Genomic DNA, 16,555 nt, shown 5'->3' with positions numbered 1-16,555 from the left:
TATATATAACTCCCAAAATTAAAAAAAAGTCTTTCAATTTTTAAGGATTGAATATAGACTTATGAAAAAAACCCAAGTTGTCTTTATTTCTCTCAAATTTTACCATAGACCATCATGAATCTGTGGATAGGTCCAATCTCCTATGAGCACATAGAGAAACTCCTTCAACCAACAACCCAGTCCCAAGGAAAGCTCTATTAGAAAGTTATATTATAGGAATTGTCTCCTCCCCTAAATTCCACACGTAATTCTTCTAAGCTGCATAGATTGAAAATTTCATGATATTCTTTGAAGCCACTTTGAATAAGTTCAATCTTTTTCTATGTCTTCTGAATTTGCTTTCCATGAGGATCAAAGTTGGCTGAGAGTATATATTATTTGTGTATGAGTTGCCATGGTGATTTGTGTGAAGACTGGAGCCTTATTATTGTCCCACTCTTGAGAATCTTTTTTTCTCATACCTCTGCTCTTCTTTCACCTTCAGGGCAAGGGTGAGGTGGGGGAGAAGGTGGACTGGGAGCATTTTCTGAGCAAGATTCCAGCTAGGAGTCCATTTTTGAAGACTACCTCTATAGTGCCTTCCATCGAGCCAACCTGAAATCTAAGAACTCAAGTCTTATTATTATAGAAGAAAGGGAGGATGGGCAATTAAAAGGATAGTCCACAGGGCACCTGGGTGGCTCAGTCAGTTAAGTGTGGGGGTCATGATCTCATGGGTTGTGAGACTGAGCCCTACATTAGGCTCCTCACTCAGTGGGGAGTCTGCATGAAAGATTCTCTCCCTCTGCCCCTCCCCCAATTCACACACACATGCTCTCTCTAAAAATAAATAAATCTTTTAAAAAGATTTAAAAAATGGACTTAAAAGAAAACTATAGTCCACAAACATAGCAACACCAGCCTAGTGATATAAGACTAAGTCCTACTTAATGGCAATAAGTTATAAAATCTGCCTCTATACCTCTTTACCAGAAAATAGAGATCTTCTGCTCCTTCTCTAAGCTCTAGCCACAACCACATACCCCAAACAACAAATGGGTAGAAAGTAGGAAAATGTACACTAGAGCCTTTTTTTCTGTTTAATTATTGAACCTGTGACAGTTCTGCCTTAGTAGAAATACATATCTTACTCAGGAGATTTGGAAATTGGCTAGCAATGGACAAAGAGAGTTCTGTGTGTCTGTGTGTGTGTGCACGCATGGGTGTGCACACATGCAGGTGTGTATATAAGCAAAACAAATTGTTTCGGTGTCATGAAAAACCTGTTTCTCAATGATCCAGGCTATTTTTGCAATTACTAGTGTTTTTACGAAAAACTTTAATTGCCATCAACATGGCAGGAACCTAAAGAGGCTGAGGGCTTTAAATGAGTTCTGCTTGGGTCTGAAGTCACAGAAATCTAAAATGAGAAAGTATCAAAGGAGTCTTTTAGTCTAAGCTCCCTCACAATTATGGAAGTGCCTTCTCCTGTTCCCTCATTTGGTGGTTAATTTTTGCTGAAATACTAGAACAAACCCTAGTAAGTCACTTTGTTTCCCAGAAAGCCTCATCCATTTTTTCCAGGTGTAATGTTTAAGAAAAAAAGAAATCCTTCTAGAAGTAATAAAGTCACCTCCTTTTCATGTCTGTTCAGAATTCTTCTGTCCTTGCTTTCTTCTGCATATTGTCTGCCCTAGAGGACTTGAATCTCACCATTCTTCACCTGTCTCCTCCAAACATTCCTGTTCCTGATCTAGCTTTGTCCTCTTTCCAGATCAAACATCCTTCTTCTACATGGTCACTGAGCTGCCCATCAAGGTGCCTTGTAAAAGATGAGAGCAGGAATTGAAGGATCTCTCCAGTCTGTTTGTTCTTCCCATTTCAAAGTCAGCAGAACTTCCCACAGGTGTATCAGACCTCTGTGCATGTGATGGTAGGACAGATGTAGCTTTGCATGGCCACCCGCTTACAGCAAAGAAGTCTTGAATGGCAAGCCCATTTTTAACACTTATGGGTACAGAATTCTAAAATATTGTTCCAATCGTGACTTCCAAGGAGAGAAGACAGTACTAACACTTTAAAATGTTGAGAGTCATAGAGAAACCTGGAAGTCATCCTCAGTGTTACCGGCTCGTGAAACCCACCCAGGCACCAAAACATTTGACCTTTTTCCCCCTTGAACTTTGCCCAACCTGATAGGCCACTGATAGCAAAAACTCTTGACTTTTTAACTTCACATTTTCCTTAGTTCTACCCAACTTTTGCTGTGGGATGCTAAGTCATTATCTTTTCAAGGAGACACCTTCTAAACTATGGAAATCTGCATGATGTTAAACAGCAGTGAACGCAGTGGGCAGGGTGGTGGTGGGGAGAAATGGTTTACTCAGCAAACATCTACTGTGGACGTGTTAGTCTGTAACATTCAGAGATGTTCGTTTTGGCCGCAGTTCTAGCATTTACCATAGGAATCTGTGCAAGCTGAATTCACTGTGTTAAGATTTGGTTTTTTCACCTAACATGATCTGCATGACCCATTTCATGGATTCGTACCGAAGCTCAAAGGTGTCACAAGGGCATCGAAATGCTAAAAGGGCATCGAAATGCTAAAACCCTAAAAATTTTAAAACATGACTGAAGTTGTAATAAACAGTATAATAACAGTAAGCAGTATACATTTGACTTATTTCAACTATTTTCTTTTGAAAGCTATATGTGTTTCACTAAAAGAATGAGAAACAAGATCGCTTTGGTTGTTCCCACCACATAGGGATCCCTTTCAGATGTCATTTGGCTCAAAAGAGGAAAACTCTGGAAAACATTCAGAACCATAACTCCTCTGCATGGGTGAGTGCTCTCTAGCAGTTATCAGGACTGTAGCAGAAGCAAAGGCATTTTTCCACGGTTGTCTTTTGTGTCCATTCACTTGGATCCCAAATATCTTTTAGGCAAAATTTTCTTCTGTGGTTGTAGATTACATTTAATTGTGAGAATATAAAATCACAGCACTTTTTTTTTTTTTTACATTGGACAGATAGTAAAACCAATTTCTAATATGACTTAAGAATGCCTAAGAACATTCATCCAAATCCGTGATGCTTCCAGAAGCATTTTGGAGTAAGTTAGACCACTGAGTATGTTTGCTTTGCACTAGCTCTTAAATTCAGGCTTAGTTGGTTTATAATATTTTAAATGAGAACCAAAAGTCATTCTCTCTTAGATTTTTCCCCTCAATGTGGTGTTCTAAACATTAAAAAATCAAAGATTTTCATAAATTTTAAAAATGAAGTCCGGCCATTCATCATTTAAAAAAAAAACCAAAATTTCAAAAACTCACAGCATCTGATTTCAGCTCCTTAGATGAAGGTTCCTAATCACAGCATCCCTCCAGATGGTCAGGGAGCCTCTGTTCACAAACAATCCCAGGGGCTGAACGTGTGTAATTCTGTAAGGTTGCCCACTCCACTCTAGGACAATAGTTATACTTCATTGTTGTATTCAGTCAAAACCCACTGCAAATTCTGCCTACTGCTTCTAGTTCCATCCTTGAGAAACAGCCTGAGTTTTAGCTCCCTTTGGCGTCGTATTTCTGTCTCATCTTGAAGTCTTGGTCGCAAATACATTTTTAAGAACAGGACCAAGACTCTTGGGAAAAAGAAATGCAAAATATAATTTCTTTAATATTTATATTCTCATCTCATATTTCATAGGACTCAGAGATTGCTGGCTGAAGAGTGACTGGCATGTAAAAGCCTGATGGGCTCCCCAGGGCATGCTTCCCTGGTACCATGTGCTATTGGAATCTGTCTTCTCCTAGGTTGCCAGCTCCATGAACTCAAGAGTTTTGGCTCTTGCTTTCATTCTTAGATCCTTAGCATGTTGCCTGCAGCAGAGCAAGGGATAAATTACTTTTCATATAAATGATTAAATATACAAATGTATGCTTGATTCACGAACATATGATTGCATGCAGAATGCCTGAATACATATATAGACTTTAGAATCTGTCTACCGTGAGGATACCATTCAATATTCAAATCTCTAAATGACAATGCTTCAACAGCCTAAGAATTATTTTTTTTCTGCTTTCTTTCTGGGATTGGGTCAGTGCTATGTGTTCTGGGAGAGTGGGTTTTCTGAGGGCACTCCTCCTTGCTCGGTTCCTATTTTTAGGGTTCTCAGTAAACTCTGGGGAGACAGCCTAAAATCCATGGATGGCCACTAGGGGTATAACACGTATCTAATCCAGTCATCTAGGTGATTTAGGGGAACACATGATTTACATCACTGGATGTGGGAGAAGCCACCATGATCGTGGACAACCACGGAAGGACTAAGACATATGTGTGCTAAACTTCTATGGCAGGTGGCTTCTCAGAATAAGGCATGTTGTAACTTTATAGGGTAATCAAAGTCAGTGGACATATATTTGTCCTTCAGGCAAAATGGATACTTATCCCAGAGGGTAATTTCATTCTGATCCATCTTGAGTGGAATACCTGGGCAAGATTTGGGTGTCTGTATGACAAAATGACTGAAGGTGGTGGTCGGAAGTCCAGGAGGACTCTTGACAAGGTCAGAAACTAGAGGGACTAGAGATCAGTGAAGACCAGGACACAGAAAGGGATGGGGCCAAAGTCCATCTGAGAGACCAGACAGAGAAAAAACTACAGCAATCAGCTGAATACGGAATTCAGAGAACGATAAAGTAGAGAGATTCAGAGAAGGCTCTAGTGAGACCTGGGTAGAAACGATTTTATACAAGTGTTTAAAATCAATTAGAAAAGTCTCTCATTTAATACATGTTCTACATTTTTCTTACCCAAACTGAAAATAGCCCATTTAAATAGAGCAATTGGTTTTATTTGATGGCTATGGTGCATTATTTCAACAATGATCTATCTCATTTTTAAACAGCATAAATGAATTAAAGATGGTACTGTTTTCAGTGATTTTCGTGAACTACTCCCACAGGAAGGAAGCCAGGCTCCTCAGACCCCAGCCCGTACTCAAGTTCCTAAACCTTCCTGGCAGCAGCATGCCCGCATTAAATATCATTAGGCAACGTAGGGAGTGTTAGCCCTGCAAAATCAGCCTTGTAATGGGGAACGAGCTTGACAGAGAAATAAACTCTCCATTTGTGATCCAAAAATAGCACAGACCAGACTCTGGGCTAAGGTAGGTCTCGTGCTTCATGGTAGGTAACCTAAACAATCATAAGACCTCTTGGTCATGGATTTTATGACACAGGCAGGCAATAGCAAACGCCATGTGTAATTGGAGTGGCTGCAGTAAGAGAACTCAGCTTAGCAGCTGTAAAAACAACAAAGAATAAAGGAAAATTTCCTGTTAGCTTTTCTTTGCTTGCTTTACTATACATAGAGAGATGATTAGCATGCTTCAAAAATGTTTTGTTTACTGGAAACCTATACAATAAAGTGTGTATAGCATATTATAAATACATACCATACATACATATGTATACAAATAAATACATTTCTATGTGTGTGTGTTGGGGGGGCAAGCTGTATGTACAGAGTCTTTCTGACATAACTTGTAAGCAACAATGTTGATCAGTGTTAACACTGTTTATCTCTGGGGAGTGGGACTCAGGCCACTATAGGAGCACAGAGGAAACCTTGACCTTGCCCATGATTCTCATCTGTGCTATTAGAACTTTTTTTTCCTATAAAAAGCATGTTCTACCTTTATGATTAAAAAATCTATATATTTGAAATAAAATTGACATGTTAAAAAAAATAAAACATTATTATAAAACCTGGATATTATGAGAAGTCTAGGAAATGAATGTCAGAAATCCTTTAGGCAAAGAAACTATTACAAGGTCCAAATGCAGACTGCTTGTATCTCCCAATGCCAACACATCCGCTTACGTGCTAAGGCCAGCCACCATGATGGGCTAGGGAGCCAGGGGTTGTGTGGGGGCTTTCTATCAGCAGTCACTAAGATCATGGCCATGCAGTTGTCAGCTAATTTCTCTTCTTCAGAAGTTGCATTGGTTTTAGGTGATAGACTCCATAAAGGTAACCAGAACTCTCAAAGTGAAATTTGTGGCCACGGTGTTTATTTCCTTCTTGGCTTCTTTTGTTGTTGCTGTTGTTTGTTTTTGTTTTCTATCAGTCCCTGAATGTGATAAAGCACAGCTTCATTGGGGGAAGCTGGGTTCTAAACCAGGTTCTATTCCATTAAATGTGTACTTTCGGAATATGTGGTTCTGAAAATAATGACCTGAAGGTTCTCTCCTGTTGTCTTGAAGTAACTTTCCATTTCTCACACTCCTCCCTATCAACCGAAATCCACAAATGGAAGCCCCAAGCAGAAAGCATCTGCCCACGAAGGGCTCTTCAGAGCCAAGCACAGAGGACAACGGGCAGCTAAGCCAGCCACGCTCCAGCCCTGTCCTGAGAGGGTTTGTGGAAAATGGTATTCCTGTAAGTATACAGTTTTATGTCCTTTAAATGTTTGTGGGTTTCCAGATACAGACCAGGGCCAGACCACTGGTTTCTGCCCTTTCTGATGGCTCACTAAAGGGGATACTATATGCTTGAGCTGAGCTGGAAACTCCTGGAGCATATGGCCCCAGCTCCTTCTGAAGGCCAGGACTTTAAGAAATGCTACAGGAGGTAGGTTTAATATTGAATCCATTAACTATGTATCCGTTCTGTTCATTTTTGACGTTCTTTTGTTGGAAAACCCAAGTCCCGAGGGTCTTTGCTTTTTCAAAAAGATATTTGCCTTGGCTGTACATAGTTTCCCATCCATAATGCAGAACTCTTTTGTGGGGGGGAGCTTGGAGTGATTTCCAAATGTATCAGAACCCCTACAGTAGTCATTACTTTATCTATTTCATACCAGGAATTTACTGTGACTTCAGTTGGACCTATTTAAACTGGCCTGTAGCCATCTATACCATAAATTCTCTCTGGGCTGCTTTGAAACATCACAAAGAAATAGGAGATGGTAGTTGGTGAAAACAGTCCTTCATCCCAGAGATGGGATCTGGGTAAGCAACTGTGTGGCCAACTATTTGGCTCAATCTAGGGAAGGGAAGGCACCATTCAAAGCCAGATTCCGGTCTGTTTCAAGGACTATATTTCTGTCATCACCACCTCTCTTTGACATTCCTACCAACTGAAAAACTCCCAGATGAAGCCCAGGGATTAAATTCTCCTGGAGCCTATTTTTTTCCAGTTTCTGGAGACAATCTACTGCCATCCTCCTCACCTCAGCATAAAACCCAACAGATAATTCCATCGCAAACACTGATAGATGGAAATAGATGACTCATAACCAACCTATGCTTTCACAGCTAGAAATGACACCAATAATTTGATTTTGAAACAGCTAAAGAGATCCTTTACCCCCATCCCCAGAGAAGCTATTTCTCCTTAATACAGTTTTCCTATGTGTCCTCTCAAAATGATATGTGACCAAAATGCGATTCAGGTAAGCAATGCGTCACCTCTGGACCTTTAAAGTGAATGTGGAAATACAATCATTTATATGTTCACATGCAGAGACGCTAGGAAAGCACTTTGCTTATGTCTAAGAACGAAATGGAAGAAAGCTCAGAAGACATCAGCTTTAGTCTGAAACAACCCTGGATCACCCACTTTCATTTCTGACTTCTGCCCAAGTCAAGTAGACATCTTCACTGAAAGTTAGGAGCCCTTTCCTCCTGCTCTAGTAGTTATCACAGAGTCTCTACTAGAGGGACCGGTAAGTACAAAGTGATCTACGGTGGGATTCAAAGTTGTAATTCCAATGCCAGAAGACACATTTCTGGTTAGGGTTCCCACAGTGGGTTTCTACTAAGAATTTCCTGGTAGGGGGAAACAGAGAAAAGAATAAATTCGACTACCCCATATGTAAGAAATGGGGTTGCAGCGCCATCAGGCATGACCTTTGGGACCTGACAAGTAAAAGGTGAAGCGTCCATCGGTAAGACCCAGCCATCCTGGAAATCCGGCAATGGAACTCATAAAACAAGGCTTTGTCCTTGGGATAAGGCTTACTCGGGGTAATGAAAACCAAACACTTAGAAGGAAAACCTAAAACGGGACCCCTCTCACTACTACACCCAAGAGTCTCTACTTATTTGCCTCCGTGCAACACGCCAGTGACTGTGTTCTCGCTTAAGTGAGTTATTTTGACATATGTTGCTACTTTTGCATTGGCTGTTTTATTTCAAGTCAATTAGCCTGCTTTCTATCATCACTCGAGAAAGTCTAGAAGCAAATGCTGTCACAGTGCTCCATTTCCTGTAACCACAGTCCCCACACATGGTTTTCTGCTCAGCAACTTCAACAGCACTTAAAATCCAGTGATTCTGCCAAACCAGCCGTGGGCCTTCATTTAATCCTTTGCTTGTCTCTATCACAGCAAAAGGCAAAGATGGCTACACGTAGGCAGTATGGGGTTGTGCAAACAGCCCAAGCTGAACCAGTCCTTCGTGGCAATCAGCAACATCCCTGCAGCCAGGGCCGGCCCCCGGGTTCCCTCCCATGCCACCTCGCCATACCTTAGAGATACAGCACACACGTAGACATTATCCATGTGGCACCTCCCAGCTCCTACAGAATGACAAGGGACGAGGGAGGGAGGGGAGACATGCAAAGAATCACTAATAGTCTTGGTATATTTCGTCTTGGAAATGGGAGCAGCTTTACAGTTGCATTTTTGCAGGACATCCAGAGGGCTTTCAGAGACCTCCAGAGTGTCTTGTGGTCTTCAGAGACTGAGTGTAAAGACAGCAGATCGTATTTTTTTTTTTTTTTTTTTTTTTTGGAATGGTGGGTAGTTGCAGTAGAATTGTGTGGTACGGAGGAATCGTGAATGCATAGGGGAGGAGGGAGCAGTGCCATTTGTATGAACATCCTGTGAATCTCGAAAATAAATTATACAGGTGAACACAGCAGTTCATGCTACTTGCTGGAAGCAATAAGGATCAAATTTTGTGGAATGTGTATTCCACAAATCTCCAGGTATCCTGCCTCTTCCTCAGTGGGCTATCATGTTCTGTTGCATGTCTGGTAGCCCTTAACAACTGGTGGCATGGTCTCAGCTAGATTCTTGCAGAGAAAGACATATTTGTGGATTCCAACAGCTTCTTCCAGGGGAGCTGCCCAATTGCCGGGAGGGCACAGGTGATACACTTGCTCAGGTTCTCTTTGCGATCTACCAGGGTCAAACAGCAGTTTCCAGGTCCTCATGGCCAATGATCTTATAGTTCTGGCGGCTTTCTAGGTAAGCAGCCAAATCTGGGTCTCCAGCTTGCTGAGCTCTGTCTTGAGGTGTCTTACCCTAAAGGTGACAATGGGAAGGAAAGAGACATAAATACTTGCAATGAGATTTTTTTTTTTTTAATCAAAGAGGTGTTCAAAGTTTACTCACTAAAGGATTTTTCCATGCTTATGGTTTTAGAGTTGACAAGACACTTTCAAATCTATTGCCACATTAAACACATGAGGTAGGTAAGTTCGAGAGAAAGGCAAGATCACTTGACCGGTGGGGCTTACATCTGAGGAAAGTGGGGTTCAGAGAAACTGAGTCCACAGCAGGAAGTGGTGTGGCACCCTGAGTCTGGGAACCCCAATTCTTTCTGGGAGAAGGGCAAGAGAAATCACTGAACAGAAAAGTAGGAAGTAGGCATTTGGACTTCTGACGCCAGACGCTTCCACGATGCTAAACCCTGGGAAGCAGCAAGCAGACAATGAGAGGACCAGATCCTTGTAAATGATCTAAAAATGTTTCTTTGCTGGTTTCAAAGTCTTCAGTTAAGTTTTTCCAATTCAGAATATCTCATCTCTCCAAAAAGAGAGTCAATTTTGGACTATAAAAGTGTTAAATATTGATTAAATAAACTTGGAAAAGCACAAAATTTTGAGGAAGAAAATAAAAATCACCATTAATTCCTATACTACACTAAGATAATTAACCGCTGTTAACCTTCCACAGAGTAGCCAATTTGTCTTTTTCTATGGCTCTACACAGAAAATTTTTATAAACAGAAAACCATACTATGGGATACCTGGGTGGCTCAATCAGTTAAACATTGGTCTCTTGATTTCAGCTCAGGTCATGATCTCAGAGCTCTGAGATCAAGCCCCATGTTGGGCTCCGTGCTGAGTGCAGAGTCTGCTGAAGATTCTCTCTTTTCTTCTTCCTCCACCCCTCCCCCCTTGCACTTTTTCTCTCAAAAAAAAAAAAAAGTTAAAAAAAAACCCCATACTCTGTTTACATCCTATTATATAACACACTTTTTTCACTTTATTAAGTGGATTTGATATATTTATCAAAAATTTATGTCATGCAATGTTCTTCTACATCATCTTAAAAGATTGTATCATTTCTTGCAGCCTACTCTAAAGCCGTGTGTATATTGATACACCCACATGATATATCTTGAAGGAGGTCAACAGATAGAATTCAGTAGTAGAAGGAAGGAAGGTCTCCATTCTTTTGCATGCATAAAGATATTACCGAACACTCGCCGAGTCTTCTAATTTTTGTTCAGTGATATGGCTTTATCTATGTAAATAGTGATATTAAATTCAAAAAGATGGAGGCATGGTCATTGTACCAAAGAAACAGCTCCATGTATAAGTGCACACGAGTATTACAAAAATTACTGCAGGCTTCTCAGCCTCCATCTGAGTCACTACAATGGTGAGTGTCAAGTTCAATTAAGCCTGTTCCCTGTAGCTTACAAGGGTAAGTGGGTAGAGGATAAAAGGAAAGTAACAGTGGCTCTGGATTCTTTCTAAAATTTTACTTATTTATCTGGGATTTAATATTGAACTGCTAGCTTAAAGTTCCTACAGTAAGTTTTTACATCTTGCTTACAGTATTAATAGACTATCTGGTCTTCAATATTAATGAAGTTGGAATTACTAGCTTCCAGGTATTCAGAGAGGTGAACCGAGGTGGCCCTTGAGTTGGTTTTTAAAGGAACTATTCCGCATCAAGGAAAATTCTTAAGACATTGCTTCTCTCCAAAAAAGAAAAAAAAAATCTAGGAAAAGATCCAGTCATAATTATCATGTTCTGCTTAACTTAGCATAAAATTACAAAATGGAAAAATTAACAGATCTCCCGAAAGGATGAAGCGTAGACTATTTCATATGGTAAGACTTCTAGAACACAATGTTGGGAGACACAAGCATTCTACAATAGCATGAAAAAACAGTAGGACTTCACTGACTTAAAAAAAAAAATGAGAGAGAAAAACAGGCATACCTACATGTGAAGAGAGATCATTAAAATGTTAATAGTATATAGGTCATAGAGTGTGAGATTTCTCATGATTTTAATCTTTTTAGATATTCTTTGCATTGCTAGAGTTTTCTACATAAGAATGCACTATATTCATAATCATAAAAATAAGGAAGCGGTGTTTTGGAAAAAAGCACACACACACTCAACAAAAGAGAACAAAATCTCAAGGAATGTGGAGCCCATTTATCTGATTCGGAAACTTAGAAAGATAAACAAGACTCTGCTCAGGGGCCTGGTGTCCTGCCCAGTCTTTTGTTTCTTTCCCATTGTTCCTCTTTTCCTTTGATTTTCTGAGGTAAGAGCAGTCCTTTGCATGGTTAAGTAGACAACTGCCACCCTGTGAGGGGAGTCGGCCCAGCCAAGCCAAACCTCCCTGAAACCGAGGCCTCCCCAATCCTGCCTAGAGGGTTGGTGTTTCTCCATCGGGTTACACGATGAAGAGTTTAAGCGCAAATATCATCTGGGAAGAATATCCCACGGAGCCCTTAGCTGCTCCTCGGTTTCAAATGACCCTACACCCACTTAGCTAACCAGACAGGTAACAGACACAGCTTAGCATGTCCGACAGCCCTAGCGAGGAACCCAGGCAGCCGGGACCTCCCTTGGAGAGCAGGGATCTGGTGGGCTGTCGGTAGCGTGGAGAATCAGGCAGTGCTGCTGGCTCAGAACTGGGTTAGAAGGAAAAGAGGTCCACGCGGGAGACAAAGTTATTTTATGGCGCTCACTGCAGTTGTAGGACACCCCGGGGGAAAATGGACCAAAGCAGGTGCTCGTCACTTCAAGAGGTCTCGTGGGGCTCAAGTCCTATAAGGAACAGGTCTGTGTTCCTCGGCTACATTCATCGGCTCCAAACTTAGGTTATGCACTGCCTTAGCTTAATGAAACCCTTATCTTTATGTTAAAATTCTTCTCTGCAACTCTCTACAGTTAAACGGTTTGTCCTTTCTTTGCGTCTACCCAGGATGGTTTCTCAGAGCTGCTCGGTCTCCTCTGTGGTACCGATGTTCTGTATTAACTGTCCCCCCCCCCCCCCCCCCCCCCGTCCCTTCTCCTGGGCTACAGTCCTGGGGCTGCACTGAGCTTTACCTCTTCCTCTGCTCCAGCTTCCAGGCCTTTCCTTGGTGCTTTCTGTAAAAGAACGACTCCTGGTACAGCCTGATCTCAGATCTCCCGAGTGGAGTTTCTCCTGACACCCGACCTCTACCTGTGGGCATCTTTCCCCTCAAGGTCGGCATGTAGGTCACACTATCAGTTTCTGGCCTCACTGCCCTCAAGATAGGAACACGCTTTAAATCCAGACTGACATGCCTTTTGCTGCAGGGAAACCAACCATGCTTCAGGTCCCGATGCCAGAGGACCACTGTAAGACAAAGACATTAGGCAAACCATGGGAGAAAACCCCACTTTATTGCTTTGTTGCCTCCTCCATCCCGTTGGATCCGGGGAGTGCTCTGTCCCCACGTGAGAACGACTCATCTGCTGGGCTGGGGCTCAAAAGAGCTGAGTTTGGCTTCAGGCTCAGCTCCTGGTCTCAGGGCACAGAGCTCTCTTTTGGTTTCAGTTTCCGCATTGATGAAATTCCCACCCTAACTTCAGGGGTTAACTTTTAGGGAAAAATATACGAAAATAAGGAGAAAGAAACTTTTTTAAAAATAAAAAGCCAACATAAAGGCACCAGATTTAAGGCAGTAACCCTCTCTCCGGCTGACTACCCTGACAGAGACAGCTAATGACCTGGACACCCGGACGCGGGGCCACAGAAATCACAGATCGGAAGCTACTCTAGATAAAGTCGCTGAAGGAGAAATTCCAAAGCAGGCCGGTGTCTTCTACCCCTTTCCCAGGGCTTTGAACCTCACCTCCCCACAACTTGGCTGCTGGCTGGGGGGCAGGACAACCTCAAAGTCCCAAGGCCAGCACATTCAGAGGTTTATAAAGTCCCATAGGCAAGCACACACCCTTCCCCTTTGTGCTTATACATTTAAACTACAGTTTCTCTAAATGAAGCACTTTATTTTTTCCTCCTTTTTCCAAAGCCCCAGGCACTTCCATAAGCACAGAAAGGATGCCTTTGCTGCCGGCACAAGTGAAGGCGATGGGGCCAGCGATCGTGCCCGGCGGGAGGATGTTTGCCCTCACTCCTCGAGTTACCTTGGAGTCCGTCTTTCTCAGAGATGCTCCCGCGTCCACCAGAAGCTGGCACACAGCCCGGTTCCGCTGGCAGGCAGCCTTGTGCAGTGCGGTCTCACCCCTAAATCAAAGATGAAATGGGAAACCACCCATAAAGGGGTTGGGGGCAGGGTTGGGAGTGGGGGCGGAGGCGGCAGGGAGGGGGTGAGGGTAGCTTCCTATCCCTGCTGCTGGCGTTCTGTGCCTCCTTCCCTATCCGCAGCGGAGACCGGGGGCTGGGCGCCTTTGGGGGAGGTGGGTGAGGGGGTGTCTAAAAATGCCTTCAGTCATCAACGAACCATAATTATCTGACACCAGTCGCTTGTCTCACAGTGTTAACTAGGCTGAGTGATTTTGTTTTCAACCACTAGCGTTGGATTTAGGTAACACCCAGTAGCACTGCTGAACACACTGATGTGGGAGACGGGAGACCAGGCCTAGCCCCATGAAACGATGTCCTCTGTGGACACGTTCAGGCAGAACATAGGGGCACCAGATCAGGGACATATGGGGCAGGCATGGGAGACCAGAGGCCTTTCCAGCAGCTCAACGCAGGGCTTGGCACACCATCATCTGGCCCTTGGCGGAGTGTCTCTGGGGGACTTGGCGTGGAAGGACCAGGTCAACCCATGCCACCCAACCTACTGATGCCGTGTGAATGGCCGGTGGGAGTGCATGGGCCACCACAGAGGACATCTGGGGGAGCTGGGAACATGAGCTCTCCCCTGTTGGCCGCAGGAAGATGGCAAAGCTAAGTAGCCATTTCCACCCCCTCTATGGGGCAGTCCAGGGAGGAGGAGATTTCCATTCTGAGTCCAATACTGAAAAGGTGTTTAAGGCCAAAGCGTATGGAAAATCAAATGCGGTCCTTAGAACAAATGCATAAGTGACAGCCTTGCCAATAGGTTGGGGTGAGCGGACAAAGTCTCTGTCACAACGGACGGTGTGTTCCCTTTCTAGTCAGTCATAACCAGAGAAGTCTATCCTTTCCACTCAGCTTCCATCCTACTCTTTTCTCCTTTCCCTCCTCCAGACCTACTGAGCTCCTCCCCACCCATTTTTATCTCCTTTCAAATGTCTTTGAAGTTTTATAGTGCTTTCTATAAGGCTCTCGGGGGGAGACGGTTAGCCTTTCTTTGTTCCTACTTGGGGAGGAGGAGCTATTTTGCTTCCCTAGGAATAAAAAAAGTTGAAAACAAACATCATGAGTTTGAGGACCACCCCAGAGAGGATGATCTTCTCAACGAGAGTTTCCCATCTGAACCACAGAACATAAAAATGGTTGGAATGACTATATTCTTAATTCTCCAATGGCTGCATACACCTTGTTGCATTCCAGACCCAGTATAGGTTTCATTACAAACAAAGCACGCTATAGGGTATTAGGACGAAATTTTCTCACAAACCCCAGTTGAGAAAGAGTAAATAAAAAAGGTAGATGTATTTATTTAGACTTTTCAGCAGTCTATGATGCACTGTGCAAAACTACCTTGCGCATAGGAAGCTCTAAATGATGAACAGTGGCAACTGTGCATGCAGTCATTATCATTCTTGTCATCAATTTTTATTGTGTGATTCTTGATTGAGAAGATTAGCCCTGCCTGGTTATAAATACAATGGAAAGTGAACTTCTTACCACTGACATTTAAATTATCTGTTGTAGGCTCTATAGACTACCTTCTCCTCCAAATACTCTCTGAAGAAAATAATCTAGACTATGTAACAAAGGCAACACTCACGTTTCGCTGTCTGCCATATCCAATAACTCAGAAGGTCCTAAAGAAGAGGAAAGGAAGACGCCATCAAAAATAAATCCAGAAACTAACCATTAACACAAAAAATCTATAGTCACAGAATTAAAACACCTTGGAAAGGTGAATGAAGTAGAGTCACTCGGTGGGAGGGATAATAGGACCACCTCCCCCGCTCCGCCCCCCGAAAAGACAGGTTTTCTCTATTCTCACTCACCAACTTCTCAACCACCACCGACCAATATGCATGGGATGATACAGGCTATGCTTTTAAAACAGCTTTCAACCAGGTTGAAGAAATAAAATCCATCAGAATAGAATAAGTGAGAAATAACTAAAGGGTTACCTTGGGAGGACAGGGACACGTTGGTGGGCTTTAAGGATTATCATTCCCCAGCGGCAGATTGTTTGAGATGGGCTTTTATACAGTATGATTTTAAAGCTACAAGATACCATAGATATCATCCAGTCCAATATCTATCTTCTAGAAACAGAGTAAAATTGTATTTTTCATAAAATTTCCCTTCAAAGACCTAGAAGAAATGTTATGTATAAACACCAAATGGTTATAGAGGCTTCCTTAGGAATGGAAATGTCCAGTGGGTGTGTGCACTGATGATATTCTATTTGCTCAACAATTAAATCATTCAATCTGCCAACAATGCTTGGAATGGCCACCTTTCTACCTTCTGCACCACTGCTGCCCTCCCCAGCCCTCCTGTACTCTAATCAGTCTGCAGGTATCAGCTGAGACACATTTCCCATAAAGCCCTCTACAATCTCTACTCCGAATTCTGCATTAAATGTTCAGCCTATATGCCCCCTCACTTTGGACACTAACCCTTGTCCTCTAATTGGGAGGATGACATAATTCATCATCCAAATTGAGATTGTCCTAGACGGGAAGGGCTATGTAATTAGCGATCATGACATTCAAACCGTAATAAAACCACCTGCTGATTTGTCTCTCTGTACAACTAGACTCCGGTAAACCCCTTTGAAGCTGTGGCCTATGCTTTGTTTACCACTACGTCCTTCCTCAGTGCCTGGCATGGAGCCTGGGACCAAGCAGACGCTTACATGTTTGTTTGGATTAATGAATAAATGGGCTTGGATGTGCCGAACGCAGTTCTAGGTATTGAGCATTCTAGTCTTTAGAAATAGGACCCTGTTGATTTCCTGACTGTCTTGTCAGGTATCATTATCACTGAAAATGTGCTTATGTGATTACTTATTACGTAAAAAGAAGAAAGGGAAGAGGTTAGGACTTTCCAACCATGGAAAGTCACTGGCCAAGAGGATGACCGAGGGTGCTGTGGGACCTTCACAATCCTCCCGGTCATCCAAGAAGCTGCCTCTTC

General features: G+C 42.7%; 1 protein-coding gene across 5 annotated transcripts in view; it reads right to left on the bottom strand.

Moving 5' to 3' along the window:
• Positions 1-2,223: 2,223 nt before the first annotated feature.
• DGKI (diacylglycerol kinase iota) overlaps positions 2,224-16,555 on the bottom strand; it is a 440,859-nt gene continuing 426,527 nt past the window's right edge. For all 5 annotated transcript variants that reach the window (XM_032304023.1, XM_032304024.1, XM_032304025.1 and 2 more), the window contains 3 exons: positions 15,183-15,219; positions 13,426-13,525; positions 2,224-9,300 (listed from right to left, as the gene is read on the bottom strand). In XM_032304023.1, coding sequence (XP_032159914.1) covers positions 9,184-9,300; positions 13,426-13,525; positions 15,183-15,219 — 254 coding nt within the window. In that variant the 3' untranslated portion in view covers positions 2,224-9,183. The remainder of the gene's footprint in view (positions 9,301-13,425; positions 13,526-15,182; positions 15,220-16,555) is intronic.

The sequence above is a fragment of the Mustela erminea genome, chromosome 11 (genome assembly GCF_009829155.1).
Source record: "Mustela erminea isolate mMusErm1 chromosome 11, mMusErm1.Pri, whole genome shotgun sequence".
In the NCBI taxonomy this organism is placed as follows: domain Eukaryota; kingdom Metazoa; phylum Chordata; class Mammalia; order Carnivora; family Mustelidae; genus Mustela; species Mustela erminea.
Note: the sequence above shows the minus strand (reverse complement) of the source record. Positions and strands in the feature narration are given on the sequence as shown.